The sequence below is a fragment of the Marmota marmota genome, unplaced genomic scaffold (assembly GCF_001458135.2).
Source record: "Marmota marmota marmota unplaced genomic scaffold, marMar, whole genome shotgun sequence".
Classification (NCBI taxonomy): domain Eukaryota; kingdom Metazoa; phylum Chordata; class Mammalia; order Rodentia; family Sciuridae; genus Marmota; species Marmota marmota.
Genome location: NW_026000119.1, coordinates 9,396,138 through 9,417,569, shown reverse-complemented (window position 1 = coordinate 9,417,569; position 21,432 = coordinate 9,396,138). Strand labels below are relative to the sequence as shown.

The 21,432-nt window shown below is 33.1% G+C and overlaps 1 protein-coding gene across 3 annotated transcripts in view; it reads left to right on the top strand.

Moving 5' to 3' along the window:
• Uso1 (USO1 vesicle transport factor) overlaps positions 1-21,432 on the top strand; it is a 61,366-nt gene that overhangs the window by 12,700 nt on the left and 27,234 nt on the right. For 2 of the 3 annotated variants that reach the window (XM_015499287.2, XM_015499286.2), the window contains exons 4-9: positions 6,140-6,216; positions 11,960-12,060; positions 12,723-12,825; positions 12,979-13,034; positions 16,102-16,222; positions 20,513-20,691. In XM_015499287.2, coding sequence (XP_015354773.1) covers positions 6,140-6,216; positions 11,960-12,060; positions 12,723-12,825; positions 12,979-13,034; positions 16,102-16,222; positions 20,513-20,691 — 637 coding nt within the window. The remainder of the gene's footprint in view (positions 1-6,139; positions 6,217-11,959; positions 12,061-12,722; positions 12,826-12,978; positions 13,035-16,101; positions 16,223-20,512; positions 20,692-21,432) is intronic. The other variant, XM_048784835.1, reaches the window with a different exon arrangement.

Sequence of the window (21,432 nt, the reverse complement as noted above, 5' to 3'; positions counted from 1 at the left end):
CAAATGCCAAAATGTTTTCTCTGATTTAAGGATGCTGATTCATAATGTGGTTGGGGGGTGGGGGCATGGGAGGATAAGATGAACTTTAGATAGGGCAAAGGGAAGGGAGGGGACGGGGGTAGGAAAGACGATGGAATGAGAGGGACATCATTACCCTAAGTAATGTATGAAGACACAATGGAGTGACTCTACTTTGTGTACAACTAGAGGTATGAAAAAATTGTGCTCTATATATGTAATATGAAGTGTAATGCATTCTGCAGTCATATAGCAATTACAATTAAAAAAAAAGATTCACCACAGAAGTTTGTTGTCTTCTGCAGGAAAAAAAAAAATTGGTGGCTCAATAAATATTTATTTCCTCAATTTCTATGGATCAGGAATTGAGAGGCTTAGCACTCAAGGTATCTTAGGAGGTTACAGTAAAGATAACAGCCAGGACTATAGTCATCTGAAAGCTTAATTTGGACTGGTGATCTCATTGCAAGAGGTTCACTCATACTGCTTTTGGCAAGAGGCCTCAGTGAGTTGGGCATGGTGGCACATGCCTATAATTCCAGAGGCTGGGGAGGCTGAGGCAGGAGGATGAAAAGTTTAAGGCCAGCCTCAGCAACGTAACAAGGCCCTAAGCAACTTAGTGAAACCCTGTCTTAAAATAAAAAATAAAAATATCCGGGATATAGCTCAGTGGTAAAGAATCCTGGTTCCATCTCCAATACAAAAATAAATAAACAAACAAATAAATAAATAAATAAAGGGGCCTCAGTGCCTTATTGTGTTGTTCCCTCAATAGGGCTGCTTGAGCATTCTCATGTTATGGCATCTGGCTTCAGAACAAATCATCCTAGAGAGAACAAAGAGAAAGCCAGTATGCCTCAGAAGAGAGCCAGTTAATCTTAGAAGTCACCATCAATCTCTCCACATTTTGGTTGTCAGAACTAAGTTAATAAGTACAGCCTGCGTGTAAGGGGAGGAGAATTAAGTTCCACCTTTTGAAGAGTAGTTGTATTAAGAGTTTTAAACATAACTTAAACTACCACCACCTCCAAACTGTATCTTTGCCTCTGATTTCTTTGTCATCTAACTATGTAATGCATTTTACTAGCTCAATGTAATGTGATATTCAAATTTTTGAGGCAAATAATGTAAAGGTCGGTGTATTGCTTTAGCAGTCCAACTATAGACTGTTTTTTGGTTATAATTCAGTAATGCTCAACTTCTTATTCATACCAGTTAGGATTTTTCTTCTTCCTGTACAGCATAACCCAAATTAACTACTTTTCAAGGCCAAGTTAGTCTCATACATTTGAATAAACTCACTGGATTTGTCAGAACTGTATTATTAACATAATAGTGGTTAATTATGTTAGGTGGAATAATCCACACCCTCACCCACAAAGATGACTACATCCTAAGCACCAACATCTCTGAATGTTACCTTAGATGGCAAAAGGGACTTTGTAGATGTAATTAAGAACTTTGAGGTGGAGATATTAGCCTGGATTATCCAGGGGCACTCGTTGGATCACAAAGGCCTTCACAGGCAAAATAGGAAGGCAACTATTGCTGGCTTTGAAAATGGAGGAAGGGAGCCATCAGCCAAGAAATGTTTGTGACTTCTGGAAGAGCTGGAAAAAGAAGCAGATTAATATAATGATTATACATACTTACAATCTTTGTTTATCTCATGTGTGTTAAATCATATGTGCATTTTTCACTGAGTCTTACAAATTTCGTAATGAAACAATTGCCATCTCAATATGGGAAATAAAATGCTACCTCTCACAGTGATCTTTATTGTCATTTTAATTGCAAAGCAGAAAATAAGTAGATATTCTTGATAAAGGTTAAATAATAGATTTTAAAAATTATTACATATTTACCGTGTTCCAGGTTCTGTACTTTTTTGTGCCAAATTCTTCTTTTCATTGCCTCTGAAACTTGCCTAGTTTCCTGTTTTTAAAGTGTTCTGTGAAGATTTTTTTAAAACTTCATTGAGTGTAAAAAAATCTATATTCTGCAGCCATCTTTCCACATGTCCTCATCTTAATTACTATTGCATGTTACTTCTCCTGTCCTACATAAACACTCAGAATTCTTCTACTGAATGCTCTTTATCTTTAGTATATCACAAAAAGTTGTGTTCCCTCTCTTGGTACGACCTGACACCCATCTGGCCATGGGTCTGATTCTCCTATCACTATCTGAAAAAGAGACTGCTCATTCTCCTGACTCCTACACTCAAGGCCCACTGATATTCCCAAACCAGGACACTTCAGTGGTTTTGTTTTCTTTAATTAAGATATAATGTATATGTCAAAAATTTACCCCTTTTTCATTGTACATTTCAGTGCTTTTAGTCACAAAGTTATACAACAAACATCACTGTCTAATTTCAGAACATTTACATCAGAAAGAAATCCTGTATCTATTAGTTCTCATTCTCTATTCCTTACTCCCCCCAGTACCTAGTAACCACTAATCTACTTTTTTATTTGTACCCAAGATTTGAACCCAGGAGTGCTTAACTACTGAGCCACATCCCCAGTCCTTTTTTATTTTGAGATAGGGCCTTGCTAAGTTGCTGAGGCTGACTTCAAACTTGTTATCCTCCTGCCTCAGTCTCCTGTGTTACTGGGATTACAGGCTTATGCCACCACACCCAGTTCTATTTTTCTGTCTATAAATTTGATTATTTGGGACATTTCATTAAAAAGATGGAATCATATGTTATATGCTCTTTGTGTGTGGCTTCTTTCACTCACATATTTTAAGGTTTATCCATGTTGTAGCATGTATCAGCACTCTATTTCTTTTTATAGCTGAATAATATTCAAAGTGTATTGGTACATACTACATTTTGTTTATCTATTCATCAGTTGCAATTATTTCCATTTGGGGCTATTATGAATAATACTGCTATGAACATTCGTGTGTTCATTTTTGTATGGATACACACTTTCAATTCTATTGGATATATATATAGGCATACAGTTTTGGGTCATTTGATAACTCTGTAGTTAACTTTTTTTTTTTTTAGTACTGGGGATTGAATTTAGGGACACTGTACCACTGGACTATATTCCCAGCCTTTTTTATTATTATTATCATCATTATTTTTTATTTCAAAACAGGGTCTCACTAAATTTCTGTGGCTGGTCTCAAATGCCTTGGTCTCCTTAGTCTCTGGGATTATAGGCATGAGCCATGTGCCTTGCTGTGGTTAACTATTTGAGGAATTGCCATACTGTTCCACAGAGGATGTACCATTTTACATTTACACCAGCAATATATGAAAGTCCAATTTTTCCATGTCCTTGTTATTATCTTTTTTTTAATGGGCATACAGTGCTATTAATTTCATTTTCTGAATTTGGTTTGATTTACCTTTTCCTAATGACTAATGATATTGAACATCTCTTCATGTGCATATTGATGGTATGTGTGTCTTTTTAAAGAATTGTCTATTCAGATTCCTTGCCCATTTTTAAAATAAGCTTATTCATCTTTTAATGTTGAGTTACAGAAGTTTTCATGTATTCTGGATACAAGGCCCTTTTTAAATATGTAAGTTCTTTCATTTTGTGGATTGTCTTTTCACTTTTTTGGTGGTATCCTTTGAAGCACAGAAGTTTTTAATTTCCATGAAATGCAATTTATCTGTTTTATCTTTTGTTATGTGTGATTTTGGTGTCATATTTAAAAAAAAACATTGCCTAATTCAAGATTTTGCAGATTTATGCCTGTATTTTCTTCAAAGAGTTTTATAACTTCAGCTCCTGCATTTAGGTCTTCATCCATTTTGAGTTAATTTTTATATAAGGTGTGAGAAAGGAGCCCCACTTCATTCTTTTGCATGTTCATATCTAATCGACCCAGTACCATCTGTTAAAGAGATGATTCTTTCTTTATTGAATGATCTTGGCCCCCTTGCAGAAAATCAGCTCAAATAAATACTGCTATTTATTTCTGGATTTTCAGTTCTATTCTGGTGATCTATATGTGTATCATCCTGTACCATGCTGTCTTGATTACTGTAATTTTGTATTAAATTTTGAAATCTGCAAATATGAGTTCTTTTTTAAAAAATATCTTTATTTTGTTAATTCATTTTTATGTGGTGCTGAGGATCCAACCCAGTGCCTCACATGTGCGAGACCAGTGCTCTGCCACTGAGCCACAACCCCAGCCCCAAATATGAGTTCTTAAACTTTGTTGTTCTGTTTTTTTTTATTATTGCTTTCTTCAACATTATTTCTTAGTATAGCAAAATAATAAATGTCACTGATAATAGATGGAAGGTGAAAATTGTTTGTTGTTGTTATTGTGTGGTGTTTTTTTTTTTTTTTTTTTTTTTTTGAGCACAGGGGAACTTAACCATTGAATCACATCCCTAGCCCACCTCCCCACCCCCTGCTTTTTTTTTNTTTTCTGAGTACAATACCTTTCCATATGACCTTTTATTATCAGTTTGTCAATTTCTGCAAAAATGGTAGCTAGTGTTTCGATGGGTTGCGTTGAATTTATATATCAATTTGCGGTTTATTACTGTATTAACAATATTGCCTTTTTCTATCTATGAACACAGGGTATCGTTTTATTTATTTAGTTCTTGGACACTTTTTTCAACACTATTTTGCATTTTTCAGTGCATGAGTCTTATGATTTTTAGTAAAGTTTATTTCAAAATATTTTATTATTTGTACCAATCTTCTTGATGTTATTTACACACAATTTTCTTAAATTCATTTTCTGATTATTCAGTGGATTTTTGTATATTCCTTGTGTCTTGTGACTTTGCTGAATTTATTAGTTCTAACAATTTTTTAGTGGATTCCTTAGGATTTTCTATGTATAAAATATGTCATCTATGAATAGGTGTAGTTTTACTTTTCCTTTCCAATCTATGTACCTTTTCATTTTCTTGTGTAGTATTCTAACTTGAACTTCCGTTTCTTTGTTGGATAGAGATGGTAAGAGATAGAGGTGGTAAGCTGGAACATTGCTATCATATTCCTGATCTTAGAGGGAACGCATTCATCCTTTCATCATTACATATAGTTGTGAGGTTTTTGTTTTGTTTTGTTTTTGGTGGTGAGGGGACCTGTATTTCACTCTTGCTACTACTCTAAATGCTGTCATCATCCTACATGATTTCAAAATTTGACTGTCAGCACAACAAAATGTTATACATCCTCATTTTATAAATTGTATAGTCACCCTAAAGGTTTTTTTTTTTTTTCTTAAGAGAATAAAGTGTGGTGAAGGTAGTCCAACTACATATAATACTATATGTCTATGTGATAAACGGAGGGGTATGTAGCTATCCACACATACATAAAATTAACCAAGTTGTGCTAATTTTGTTGCTTTTGAAGTTAGATTTATTTTACATCTTTATTTTTTATTCATTTATCTCTTTATATTTTTGGTACTAGGGATTTGAGCCCAGAGATACTCTGCCACTGGGCTATATTCTCAACTCTTTTTTATTTTTTATTTTGAGACAGACTATTGATAAGTTGCCCAGGCTAGTCTTGAATTTGCAATCTTCCTTCCTTAGCCTCCCAAATATAGTCATGCACTCAATTTCTGGCTACAAATTGATAATTTTTTTAGAAATATATAGAGACAGGGGTGTGTGTGTGTGTGTGTGTGTCTAAATGGGATTGTTCTATTAGTTAATTTTTGGGTTAATTTTTTTTTCACTTGGCATTGTATCTGGGTGTTTTAATTACTTTGCCATTAAATATTCTTTGAAAATATAGTTCTTCCATTGCTACCTTAAAGTGTATGGATTTGCCATAGTATTTTTTAAAATATTTTTTTAAGTTGTAGATGGACACAATATCTTTATTTATTTTCATGTAGTGCTGAGGTTAGAACCCAGTGCCTCACGCATGCGAGGCAAGTGATCTCCCACTGAGCTACAGCCCCAGTCCTGCCATGGTAATTTTTTGTTATTGAACATTTAAGTTGTTTGCACACTCTTTGTAGTTTGCACAGTGATATTTTTAATATTAGAGCATATTTTTACAAGCGGAATTAATGTTTCCTTTAGTCTTGCTGAAAACTGTCTAAAAATGATCATAACAGTTTACACTCTAACTAGCAGTGTATAATAATTTCTTTTTTTCAGTTCGGATTCTGAAATAATAGGTTATGCTTTGGACACATTATATAATATAATATCTAATGATGAAGAAGAAGAAGTAGGTAAGTTCCCACTTATTTTATTGTGTTTTTATGCAAAAGTTAACTGGGTTGTACCAATTTTGCAGATTTTAAATTGGTGTTTATTTTACAAGTTTATTAATTTATTTTTCTTCTTATTATTATTTAATCACAAAATAAGTAAGCTCAGCCCTTGCAAATGTCTTTAGGATGATTGTTTTGTGTGTGATTTGGGAAATTATGAGGAAATGGAATAAAATCTTTTCTTGAGTGATATTTCTCTCCTCTTTGTATTTGGTTTTAGGTAGTGTGCAGATTAGCCAATTTTGAGTTAAAAACCACGTTTGGCTATTGACTGGAAATTAACTATTTTATATATGTGTTATTATGATAAGCATTACAAAATGAGAGGATTTTTTCATAATAAATTCTTAAACTTTTTACTTATGTTAGTTTATAAAGCATGATTTATTAAGTTTATAAAGCTTTTTTCCATTTACATTGTCTGGTTGGTGTGAAATATATATATATATATATATATATATATTTTTTTTGGTAGCTGTAGATAAACAGCATGCCTTTATTTCATTTGTTTCATTTTTATGTGGTGCTAAGGATTGAACGCAGAATCAGGCCCCTGCCACCTTAATATCCTCACCAAATCAGTGGTCATGCAGGATCCTAATGATTGCATTGAAAAATTTTTGAATCTTTTTTTTTTATCAGAACATTATAGTTATACATAGTACTTGGGTTTATTAATTTGTGTATTTAAAGATGCAAGATAACTTTTTTTAATTGCTTTTTTTTAGTAGTAAATGGACACAATACTTTTATTTATTTGTTTATTTTTATATGGTACTGGGGATCAAATCCAGTGTCTCACACATGCTAGGCAAGCTCTCTGCCACTGAGCCACAACCCTAGCCCTTGGGTTTATTTTGACAAAGTCATACATCTATGGAATTTCATTTCAGTCTCCATTCTTATTCTCTCTCTCCCTCTGCTTATTCACCTTCCTCTACTGATCTTCTTTCACTTATTTTTGATTGGTGCTTTTTACATAGACTTATAGGTAAAATTTCCTGTGGTATATTTATATATACACATGAATGATTTTGTTAAATTCGTTTCACATTTCTTCCCCTATCTTATCTTTACTCCCTCCCTTTTGATTTCCTTATACTCCGGAACTTCCTTCTGTCTTTATGATAACCAATCCTGATGTGATAGCTTTTTAAGTATAGTCACTATAGTCACTTCTCTACCTGTTTTTCCTGAAATGGAAATGGTTACTGCTTCCCTAAACAATGCTTCTAAAGCTGCCACTAACCTAAGAAATGAAACTTAAAGGACAAAAAATTAATAGTGTGCCAATGTTAAATAATATGCAGTGAATTTGTGTTTATTTAGAATCCAAATCATCATAAACTCAAATAACTACTCTTTTTATTTGGATTGCATACAATTCTTATCATAAAAGTATAAATATAAAATAAAATATTAGGACTCATTTATAAAACGCAAGTTTCTGGAAATATTATTAATGAACTTTTTAACATCTTTCACATCTTGATGGTAATACTCATTTAATCAACATATTTTTCTTGAGACATTTTTTTACATTTACTTCTCAGTCTCCACAGTCCCCTAAGTTTTCTTCTTATCTCACTAATTTTTGTTTTTCTTTTTTTTTAGTTGTAGATGAATACAATACCTTCCTTCCTTCCTTCCTTCCTCCCTCCCTCCCTCCCTCCCTTCCTCCCTTCCTTCCTCCCTCCCTCCCATTTTTATGTGGTGTTGAGGATCGAACCCAGGGTCTCACACCTGCAAGGCAAGTGCTCTACCACTGAGCTACAGCCCCAGCCCCGCACTATTTACTTTTTTATTCTCCTTTGCGTTTTTCCTCCTCATCTTCCCAACCTGTTAATATTGGAATGCCTCAGGACACATTTTCTTTTTCTTATCTCTCCCTTGGTGATCTCATCTGTGCTGGTGATTTCAGATATCATTTATGTTTGCCATTCTCAAATGTGTATTGCCAATCCAGACCTCTCCACAGAAATAATATACATTATATATTCATATACTTGCACATTTAAATTCTCACTTGATAGCTCTACTTGGTTTTCTTCCTACGTATACAGCTTTATTGAAGTATAATTAATACATAGTAAGTGCACATGTATAAATGTACAGTTTGATTAATTTTGGTATATGTATAAATTTGTGAAGCCACCAGCATCACTATCAAGATACTGAACTTATTAAAAATTTTGTGCTTCCTTCTTGCCCCTATTTAGTCACAAATGTGCTTTATGTCACTGTAGATTATATTATATTATATTTTTGTAGAATTTTATATAAATGAAATCATACAGTGTGTTCTTGGTGGGGGGGTGTAGCTTATTTCACTCAGTATTTTTTCTTTTTAACACATATCAGTAGGTCATTCCTTTTTATTTTTTGTGTGGCTATATAATCTTTTTTTTTTTTTTTTTGATAGCAATGATTGAACCCAGGGGCACTTAACCACTGAGTCACATTCCCAGCTCTTTTTATTTTTTTTGTTTTGAGATAGGCTTTCACTCAGTTGCTTAGGTCCTCAATAAGTTACTGAGGCTGACTTTGAACTTGTAATCCTCTTTCCTCAGCCTCCTGAGTTGCTGGGCTCATGGGCAGGTACCATCACATCCAGTCAAAGCATTTTCCAAACAAGTAATATTTTACATTTCCAACAGTAATGTGTGGGTTCAAATTCCTCCATATACTCTCCAACACTTGGTGTAATCAGGTGTTTTGTTTGTTTTTATTTTTTTTTTAGTTGTTCTAGTAGCCTATTATAATTTAATATGTATTCTCCTAATGAATAATGTTGTTAAGCAACTTCTCCTGTGATTTCTTTTTTTTTTCCCCATCCATACCTTCTTTATTCTTCAGTGAAGTGTTATATTTAAATCGTTTTCCTGTTTTTTTACTGGGTTGTCTTATACTGGAGTTGTAGTAGTTCTTTACATATTCTACATGCAAATCCTTTGTGATATATATTTCACATTTTTTCAGTCTATGACACTTTCTAACATTGTTTTTTGAAGAGCAAAATGTTTAAATTTTAAATAGGTTCATCTTACGAGTTTTTTTTCCTTTTATGATTTAGGCTTTTTGTGTCCTATTTACAAAATCTTTGCCAAATCTCAGCTAACTAAGATTTTCCCCTATGTTGTCCTTTGAAAATTTGTAGTTTTAACTCTTACAATTAAATCATGGTCCATTTCTAGTTTTCCTCTTAAGTCTTAAGTCTGTAATTCAAAATAAATGAAATGAGTCTATTTCTGAACTTTCTCTTCTATTGATTTGTGTTATCTATTTTTTTTGCCTACACAGCACTATTTTAATTACTGTAGCTGTATAATAAATCCTGAAATTATGTAATGTAAACTTTGTTCTGTGGAATTGTTTTGACAAATTTTTTACATTTGCAAACCAATTGTAGAATCTGTGAATTTCAATGAAAAGGCCAATTGAAATTTTAATTGAGATTCTGTTGACTCTCTATACCAATTGGGGGAAAACTGATATTTTAACAATATTGTGCCTTGTGAGATAAGAACACAATATAGTTAGCTCTTCTTTAACTTCTTCAGTAGCATTTTAGAGTTTTTATGCAATATCAGTATAAGCTGTAAGTATTTATGCCAAATTTATTCTTTTTGGTGCTGGCTGGTCCAGTTTTTAAATTTCAATTTCTAGTTGTTCATTGCTGTTGTATAGAAATATAATTGATTTTGCATAGTGACCTTTTATTCCTTTACTCTGCTAAGCTTACTTATTAATTCTAATTTCTTTTTTTTTTGTAGATTTTATAAGATTCTCTGCATAGACAAGCATGTCATCTACATATAAGACAGTTTCACTTCTTTTTCTATTCTGTATGCCTTTTATTTCTTTTTCCTGCCTTATGACACTGGCTAGGATTTTCAGGACAGTCTTGACTAGAATTTCGAAGAAAGCACATTGTTGCCTATTTTCCTTTGCTTAAGGGGAAAACATACCATCTTTCACCATTAAGTGTGGTGTTAGATATGTTTTTTGTAGAAGCCCTTTGTCACCCAAATCTTGTGACTTTAAATATCATTTATCCATTGGTTGCCATTCTAATGTGTGTGTCCAATGCAGATCTCTCCACTGACATTTATTTTTACATTTATCCAACTACTTACTTGATATATCCATTTGGATTTTTGTGAGCTATCTCAAACTTAGCATGTTGAAAACTAACTTTGGGATTCTTTCTGTGCTCCTAACCTGCTTCTCTCACAGTGTTTTTCAGCTCAGAAGATGGCAACTACATTTTTTAGGCCAAAACCTTTGGAATCACCTTTCCTCCCTCTTCTCCCATCTATCCTTCTATGCAGTATGTCAGCAAATCCTGTTCCCTCTATTTTTATAACGATTATGACTCCTAATAAACTACTTTCACCTCTTCCCAAGCTTCTTGCCTCCTGATCTGTTACCCTGTTCCCTTGCCTCCCTAACAGTCAATGCTCAGAAAAACTAAAGTATTTTCTGCTTAAGAGCAGTTTTAAGGCTTAGAAACAGTGAATTATTTTATTGATACAAGGGATGATTAAGAGAAACATTTTTAGAGTTTCTGAAGAAGTAACCTACTATATATGGTACTTAATCAAACTTGAAAAAACTTTTTTCTCCTTTTTGGTCTCTTTTTACTCTATAAATAATTAGATGGGATTATCACTATCACTGTTGATTGTTTTGTTTTTTCTGTCATCTGCTGGTATTTTTTTCCGTTTCTATACTATTTTAATTTTAAAATGTCACATCCCAAAAAAATTCTGAGGAATAGTAAAATAGTAAACAGGTTTGATTTTTACTGCCAGCTCTACTGGCTTATAGTCACTGCCTGGAGCAATATGTGTAAAAGGATTCCGATGTTTAATAGAGACTCTGATCAATCAGCTGTGTCTGATATGAGTGGGGGAATGGGGAGTAGTATATTTACCATCTCTAAATGGACTTTATAATGTAGGTAGATCTTAAGTGACTATTTGTTTTTGATAGTTGTTGCTTCCAGTTTTAGTGATCCTTCGCTTTTTTTTTATTAAAGAACATTTAAATAATAAAGACTTAAACTTTTAAACAGTAAGGACAGATAGAAAATCTTTTAAAGAATAAATGAGAAATGAAATGTTAAATTCTGACTTTATTGCCAAATTAGTTTTATATGTGGAAAAGGAACTAAAGAATCTGCAGATGATTGGTTTAATTTTATAATCAAATTATTCAAAATAGTAACAGTCATCAAGGACTATATATCAATAATATTTTGAGGGTTTTTTGAGATATAATTTATACATAATAAAAATTAGTTTTTGAAGTTTATCTTGTGAGTTTGGACAAAAGAATTCAGTAGTGCAACCACTACCACATTCAAGATAGAATATTTTTATCACCCCCAAAACAGTTCCCTTTCCCTAATAGAAGTTTAACTTACTATCTTGAGAAAATGTAAATATTTAAATATCTTCAGATAATCATATTTAAACATTTAAAGAATAAAATGTATTTAAATAATTTAAATGGCATTGAAAGTTATTTTGAGAATAAAGCTTTTCATCGTAATTGTGATATTGCTACCAGCCATACTGTTTCAGTATGGAATTGTTAAATACCAGGAATAATATTGTTTCTGCTTAACTCTTTAATGAAAGGATACTTCAAATTAACACAGTGTCATGTTGAAGTACTTTATTTTTTAATATTACAGAAGAAAATTCCACAAGACAAAGTGAGGATTTGGGAAGCCAGTTTACAGAAATTTTCATTAAGCAGCAAGAAAATGTCACTCTCCTGTTATCTTTATTGGAGGTAAATAGGGAACCTTGATATTTTTCTCATCTTTCTTTTAAAATATTTATTTTTTAGTTTTAGTTGGACACAATATCTTTATTTTATTTTTATGTGGTGTTGAGGATCGAACCCAGCGCACTGCACATGCCAGGCGAGTGTGCTACCACTTGAGCCACATCCCCAGCCCTATTTTTTTCATCTTAATAAGCTTTTTTTTATTTTGTGTTGGGTATTATTGAGGAAGCAACATGTGTGTACCTTTAAAAATTTATTGTGTCATACTTCTGCATGCATGCATGCATGCATGCATGCAAGAAGTCCATATGCATGTTTCAAGAAATATATAAGCTATTAAAATACTGTTTGCATCCTATTTATTTTTACCAAATACTGTTTTATTTCATCACTAACATCTTAGTTAGTTTATTCAATTTAGATTGACTTTTTTTATTGCTTTTTATTTCTCACTTTTATTTATTTATTTATTTATTTGTACTGGGGATTGAACGCAGAGCCCTGCACATGCAAGACAAGCGTTCTACCACTGAGCTTCATCATCCACTATTTCTACAGTTTCATTTTTAACTTTAGTTTATGGTACCACTAGTAGTCAGAAAGAAAATGTTTTTCTTGAAAATGTGAATTATAGATGTTAAATATTTTAAATGTTTATATTACAGGAATTTGATTTCCATGTCCGTTGGCCTGGTGTGAAGCTTCTGACTTCTCTTTTAAAACAACTAGGGCCCCAGGTGCAGCAGATTATTTTAGTCAGTCCAATGGGTAAGTGATTTATCATCCCAATATAATTTTGTTTAAAATGTGAGGATCATTTCCTAGAGAAGGTGAATGAAATGGTATTCTAACAAATTGTAAATTGAATCACTATTCATAGTTTTAGTCTGCCAATATCGTTCTCATGGTTCTCTATTCTAGGTGTTTCCAGACTGATGGACTTATTGGCAGATTCCAGGGAAGTTATTCGTAATGATGTAAGTTATTTGAAAAAAATCCAAGAATATACAGGATTTTTTTCTCTCTTGCAAATAAAATCTTTTTTTTTACCCTTATGGTTTATAAGAATTTGGAAGATTGGGGTAGTGATCAATCTTTTAGACCTTTATGTACAAGACCACATTATTTGTGTTTCCTTACTATCCAATATTTTGGAATAGAAAAACCATTTTGCTATTCAAATTTATTCCCTCTGCAAGTTTGGGATTTCTTCCACTCTCTTCTGAAAGGTTGTATTTCACACAGAACTCTACCCCCAGAATTTCTTTTTTCTCCTAAAAAATACAGGAAATATTTCTAGATGTTAACTGTGTAAGCTTAGCAAAGCATTTCATTTGCTGTCCTCAACTTCCCTTAATTTTAAAGGATTTTCCCTGGTAATATCTGTTTAACTGTATAGCATGAATTGCTCTGGTTTATTTTAATGTTTACATGTAAGTCTGAATATTTGATTATTATTTATGTACTCACTTACATTTGCTATGCTGGGGATCAAACCCAGTTCTTCACATTAGGCAAGTGCCCTACCACTAAGCTAAACCTTTAGCCCTAAATTTGACTATGTTTTATTGATGCTGTATTGCTTGAACTTTTTTCTATGTTGTTACCTACAGTTTGATGAAAACTCTGAAATAAGCTGGGCATAGTGGTACACACCTATAATCTCAGCTGCTCAGGAGGCTGAGGTGGGAGAATCACAAGTTTGGGTACCACCTAGGCATTTTATTGAGCCTTGTCTCAAATAAAATAAAAAGGGCTAAGAGTGTAGCTCAGTGGTAGAAGTATTGCCTAGCATGCAGGTGGTTCTGGGTTTGCTCCCCAGCACCATGCACATACACAAACACAAAACTATAATACTTCAGATAGCAATTGAAAAAAGCTTTTTAAATTCAGTCTCCATATTTGCAGTCAGAAGCCCAAGAGCCTTAAAAACGAAGGGACTTATTATTTGTTAGCCATATCTCATTCATTTTTATATTTGTTTTTCCTGACCCTTTTCTTCCTAAATTCTAGTGACTATCATTTGGATTGCTCTTAACTTCATAATGTCTGGTTAGAGACAAAGTAGAAACAAAACTCTTGACTTCTAGCTCATATATTCAATTTTTTTTAAACTTACTTAGAATTTTGTATATGTATGTTGGTGCAATATTATAATTGTAATTATTTATAAAAAAGATTTTTTTATTCTTTAATATTTGAGAGTTATTTGTCAAGAATTCTCTTATTTAAATGAGCACACATCCATTAGGAATTTGAGGTGCCTTTCCTTGAATATCATGTATTTTCCTTTGCAGACATAAAATTGCCTTTTTGTGGTGTGGGGGACTGAATTCAGGGGCTCACACATGATGTACAAGCCCTCTATTGGTGGCCTACATTCCTAGCCCTGATATATACCTATATATCTTTATCTGTATCTATATATTTGTTGAGAGAGCTGCATTATCTATTATTTTCCTTTAACTCTCCATCTATTTTTCTAACGTTGTCCTCAATTTTTATTTGAGATAGATAAAATGATTTTCTCTACATATTGTTTTTTATTAATTTTATGATTAGGGATTAAGTTTTATTTTAGTTATTTATTTATTTATTTATTAAAGAGAGAGAGAATTTCAACATTTTATTTTTTAGTTATCGGCAGACACTACATCCCTGTCTGTATGTGGTGCTGAGGATCGAACCCGGGCCGCACGCATACCAGGCGAGCGCGCTACCGCTTGAGCCACATCCCCAGCCCCAAGTTTTATTTTTGTTACAATGTCTGGATTCTTGGTTTTTATGTGTTTTACAGCTTTATTTTCTTTAGTCTCAATAAAACTTATTCAAGGGAAAAAGAAACTAACATGTTTTGAAAATTTAAAATATAGTAGGTTCTATAGAAACTATTTTACCTCCTCAGTCTTTATTTTAAAATCCTGTAATAGTCTATTGTCCTGTTTTATACGGAAACTCTGAATTTATGTAATTTGCTTTAATTTGCACAATCAGTTTCTAAACCCACTTTATCAATCTCAGAACCTCAATGGTTTTTTTCTACTGTATTTCTTCTTCTCTTTGTCAGCAGTTAAACTCAAGTTGTCAGCATTAAACTCAAGAATTTGATGTGTAAAAATAACCATTTTTTCCTTTCTCTCTCATCTTTGTGTTGAAACTTGACAGTTAGTAAAATGATGGAATAAGCCCAATAAGGCCATGGGCATTTTTCTCCAACTGACAGCCAACAGCTTATATGCTTCTGTGGGACTTTTGAAGTATCTTTGCTATTCTTTTGAAGTAGCATCTGAAATTTTTTTCATTAAATATTTGCTATCCCCTTGACTATCATGGATACTTACGGGCTCATAAGTACTTCTTATTTGATTCTGAAATAAGCACAAGTGGGTAATAAGTAGGGAAGTCGAGTTTTTGTAGAATAATAAAGTAGTGGCAAACTATATAAACTAATAACAGAAGCTAAGAAAAATTAAAAGGCAAAGGCAAAGACTATCATGAACTGTCTTGTGCTGGACATGACATTCATGATACATGAGTTTTATCATTCTTTTTTCTGTTGACTTAGAATCAAGTTTTAGGAATTTCGAGGCCAGATATTTAAAAGAATTTGTGCACTTTCTCTACTAGAATGTGGTGGTCTTTCTAGCATGTATATAAGCTTGTATAGCAGCATTCTTGAGAAGATAATTATGTCCAACTCACTTAAGCCACAATGAAAACTATAGTGATTGATAAATATGGGGGGGTTGTGCACTCACACACAGGCGCGTGTATATGTATGTGTGTGTGTGTGTGTGTGTGTGTGTGTGTGTGTATATATATATTTAGTTCATATATATATAGATATATGAACTAAATTAGGGATTGTTAGACCTGGTAAGTCCCTTTGAGATTTGTAACCTTAGAAAAATTACAATACTTCTTTGCCTTTATTTTCCCTATATGTAAAGTGAAGGAGTAGAACTTGTGAAATTCCTGCCATTGATTTTAAAATGTCTAGTAAATATTGTAGTTCACTGAACATTATCCTTTTTTCTCCATAAGGGTGTCTTACTACTACAGGCATTAACAAGAAGCAATGGAGCAATTCAGAAAATTGTTGCTTTTGAAAATGCTTTCGAGAGGCTACTGGACATTATTACAGAGGAGGGGAACAGTGATGGAGGTATAGTATGAAGAGATTATTTGAAGAGATTCCTTTAGTACTCACTAAATTCTTAATTTCTAGGGAATACAGTTTGAGAAATGGGAGCTCATTCTTGATCCTCTTTTATTCTGACATATTGAATGAATATAGATTTCTTTTTCTTTATCCTGTTAGGCTTCTATGATCTATCTTGGTATCTTTCATGATTTCTGGGAAGTCTTAGCTACATCTCTTCAGATAATGCTGGACCACATTTTCCCTGTCTTTCTGAAAGTATAGGTGAAGGTGCAGGTCCTTTTACAGATTTGTTGACAGGAGGTTGAGTTCAAGGCAGACTCTTGATGAGAGCAATGGAGAACATGGTTGAGATTTAATTGAGAAGGTTAGAAATCATTTTTTGAAGGATAGGAGAGCTAGTTGACTACAGTAATTAGGAAGACTCACAGTAGTGGATACAGCCCTATCAAGGTTGTTCACCAGGATTTTAGGGTGGTGTACATGCTTGATTATATGACTCTTCTTCCCAGCAGTATTCAGCTGCCTAGATGCAGATGTAGAAAAAAGTCAAGGGGTTAGTTCTTTTCCAGGAAGGTTTTATGAAGACAGTGAAACAGAATTTAGCATATTACCTATGAAGTGGAAGAAATGAGGATCTATATAATCTAAGCTGGATAAGGAAGAAAGTAAAGACAGAATGGGGTTTCCAAAAAGAAAGGAAGATGTCTGGTTGATAAGTTGAAAGTTTTAGGGGAGCCCTAAAATAGATAAACTGAGAATACTCGAACCAGAAAGATAGGAGGTTTTAGTAAGAGAGTAAGAAATGTCATTGAAGGTGAAGCCACAAAACAAGAGGCAACATTAGTTGGTTATTTTTTACTATAAAGCTATCAAGAATGACAGTACAACTAAGAAAAAGAGAACTTTGAGCAACATGCCAGTGGTATTTTCAATGAACAAAGAGTAGTGACCAGAAATTTTTTAATAACTACAGTGAGGGGTGGTAAGCCAACAATAATAGCAAAAAAGGAAAGATGGTATAGTCAGGTATTCTGAACCTTAAATGAACAGGATTTTTTTTTGTAAGAGGGTAGAGGAACTATGATCTCTAAAAAGTATACTGGATTGGGAGGATCAGAGATTTGGCATCCCAACTCTTAGCTGCATACAATTGAGCATGAACTGCCTTTTACTTAAGAATATTACAGGATAAAGCAGATTTGTAAAAGAAAATTACTACAAGAAGTAATTGAGGGTACAGCTGTATTTGATATTATTGAGACCATAAAAGTTTTTGAAAGAAAATTAAATGTGGTAAAGGGAATGCAATGTTAAAAAATGGTAGAGTATAGATGACCCAACAAATATGTTTTTGGAAATTATTGAAGAAAATGGTATTTTAAGGCAAAGTAGAATTAGCTAGTTGTCATGGTTACCAAGACAAGTTCCAGAGGCTCTTGTAACTGACAGTGGCCATCAAGGCTCTAGTATTTACTACATATACACCTGAAGAAAGGACTGCCCTTTGTAGTGAGGGTTTTGACATACTTTTTTCCTCCAGAGCCATTTAGATTGTCCTAAATGCAGACTTTATTTAATGGAGATGTGTGGTCCTATATAAGAGGTAGATAGAGTGATTCCTCCTTATAAGGTGAGGATCCAGTAATATGAAATAAGGTAGCCACTACTCTGGACAGATCAGGAGTGGTTAAATCGGAGATTCTTAAGAAGTACTTAAAATATATACCTTAAACACTTTATGTTAAATGTAATAAGATAAAAAAAAATATAAAATATATATAAATATATGTTATATATATAAAATATATATATTTATGTATTAATCTTAGGACTAGGACTTTTTTCTGAATATGAGTCTGCTAATTAGTTTTCATCGTTTACATCACACCTATATTTTATCATGTAGGATTTGTATTTGGTTTTTTTTAAAAGTGGAATACAGAATTTTTCCATTTTTACAGTTTTTTTCCTTGTCTTTCAGAATCATTATCTATACTTAACCAAGGAGATGTTTTTAATGACTTCCTTTCATTGAGCTTTGCCAAATACTTAAATTTAGTTTTCATAAAAATACCTGTTTTCACATTTATATTTTGGCAGTTTACATAATATTTAATTAATAACCAGTGTAAATATCATTGTAAATTCATGAACAAAAACAATTAACTCTTAGGTAAAATGCCAAAAGCATGATCCTTGAATGAAAAAAATTGACTAATGGGATTTTATTGAAATTGAAAACTTGTGCTCTGCAAAAGACACTGTTGACAGAATAGAAAGAAAGGCCATGAACTGGGATGCATATCCAAAATATACCAAGAATTTAAAAAACTTAACAATAAGAAAACAAGACAGTGTAAAAATGGGTAAAAGATTTGAATGACTTCACACAAAAGAAGATAGCAAGTAAGCATGTGAATAGATGCTCAACATCATACGCATGAGGGAACTACAAATTAAAACCATAAGATCACTACACACCTGTGAAAATCCAAGACACTGACAACATCAAATGCTGGTGAGGATGTGGACAAATAGAAACTCATTGCTAGTTGGAATGCGAAATGGTACAACCACTTTGAAAGATTATCAGTTTCTTAAAAAGCTAAACATAGCCAGGAGCAGTGGCACATACCTATAGTCCCACCTACTTGAGAGAATGAGACAGGAGGATGGCAAATTCCAGACCAGCCTGGGCAACTTAGTGAGACACTGTCACAAAATAAAATATTAAAAGACTGAAGTAGGAGAATTGAACATTCAAGGCCAGCCTCAATGATTTAGCAAGCCCAACTCAAAATAAATAAATAAGAAAGTCTAGGAATGTAACTCTGTGGTAAAGTAACCCTGGATTTAATCCCCATTACAAATATATAAATACACATGTATTTTACACTATATAATATATAAATGTTTATTATTTATATATGTGTAAATATACTTGCATAATTAACATTTTGGTGTTCTGTAGTTATGTACCACACTAATACAAAATGTTAATAATAGGAGAAATTAGGGACTGGGGTTGTGGCTCAAGTGGTAGCGCGCTCACCTGGCATGCATGTGGCCTGGGTTCAATCCTCAGCACCACATACAAACAAAGATGTTGTGTCCGCCGAAAACTAAAAAATAAATATTAAAATTCTCTCTCTCTCTCTTTAAAAAATAGAAATTAGAAAGCGGAGAGCATATGGAAACTTTATTATCACTCAGTTTTTCTGTAAAACATTTTAAAAGTATGTTTTAAGAAGTAATTGATGTTGTAAACTAGTAGGAGCAAAAGTGTGGGTATAAATAGAGGAACCTACCAGTTGTGAGCATCTGGCATCAGTCAGTATGCTTTACGGAGAAAATGGGAATCATTGGTTAATCTGGCATTTGGTAAAGTTGGGATCAGTTGCAAAGTTTTCACTGTGATGATAGGTTAAACTGTAGTGTAGATGAAACTGTCCTGAGAGAGAGAGTAGTATGTTGTAAAGCAGAGAAGTGGGAAAAGGATCAAACAATGAAGGATGGAAACCATGAAAAACAGAAAGTCGGGGGCTGGGGATGTGGCTCAAGCAGTAGCGCGCTCGCTCGCCTGGCATGCGTGCGGCCCGGGTTCGATCCTTAGCACCACATACAAAACAAAGATGTTGTGTCCGCTGAAAACTAAAAAATAAATATTAAAAAATTCTCTCTCTCTCTCTAAAAAAAAAAACAGAAAGTCTGAGGAATAACCAGAAAGCTATTGGGAAATCAGGTGAAAGTAGTGTTTTAGAAACCAAGAGAAAAGGAGGTTTTAAAGAAGAGACACAGAGACAATAATGTTAAATGCTTCTTAGAGATTAAATAAGGTATGATTGATTCATTTAATAAATATTTACTACCTGATGTCTTGTCTCTACCAACAATAAAGAAGTAAGTAGGGCATTCACAAATTTCTGTGTTTGTGAATTATAATCTAGTGGAGAAGACAGACATGTAATAATGAGAACAAGCTACTGTAAGAGGATGTAACTGGTGATGCTAACCTGATCCTTGAGTCTTGGTGTTTAACCCTAGATTTGAATAAGAAGTATGAGTTAATGTGGTAAGTGGATGGTTGGACATAGAAATGAAAACATTATTATGAGATTTGAGAAAGAGCACATGGATTGTGGCCTGTGGCCATCAAGAGAGAGGGTGTGTGCCTTCCCATACTGAGGAGATTCTAAGCATGGAGATTTACCTTTTTGAAAATGTTTGGAGATTGAACTTTCCTTCAGATGTTATCAGCCTTAACACTTCCATTTCACATTTTCTCCCCAGGTATAGTAGTTGAAGATTGTTTGATTCTGCTCCAAAACTTGTTAAAAAACAACAATTCCAATCAAAATTTTTTTAAAGAAGGCTCATATATTCAGCGCATGAAACCTTGGTTTGAAGTTGGAGATGAAAATTCTGGCTGGTCTGCACAGAAAGTGACCAATCTACATCTAATGCTACAGGTATATTGTCCTTAGACATAAATGTGATATTAAGTTTTGTAAGAGATTATTTCAAAGAAAAGGAGATTACTTGCATTTGGTAGATCCAAGGTATTCAGTTGGTTTCAGGTGGGCTTTAAAACTTTTTAATATGGAAAATTTGCAGTTATATTCAGAGCCAGAAATCCCTTCCCCCAATCCAACCATTATTCAACTTTGATAATTAATTAACATCCCACATTTTTTTTTTTGTTCCTCTTTTGTTCTTCTCTTGCCCTGCTGCATTATTTTAAAGCAAATACAGACACACTTTCCTGATAGGTTTTACATTAGGAAATAATAGGTTCAATTTTGTTTTTCTGAATTTTTAAAATATGCTTTCTTTAATTAGGGCTCTAATATAATAAATTTTAATGTTCAGAATATTAACTTCCTGTACATTAATTCAATAAATATCCAGAGCCAAGCACTGGATGCTAAGATGTGAATAATTATATCTGCCTAAAGATTGATTATAAGTTAATTTTAAGATTAATAAAAATTAAATTGACAAATCACCTGTCATTTTATTTAAGCTTCATGGTAAATGCTTAGGATGAATGTAAAAGTGAGGACAATAGGATCCCAAATGATTTCTATAGTGAAGAAAGTTTTCAAGTTCTTAGATTTATTTACTTACTCCTTTTTTGAATCCCCTTCTCCAAATCCTTAAATTTGTACCAGCCTCCTAATTTATGTTCTCCTCTAGTGATTCTTATGGGT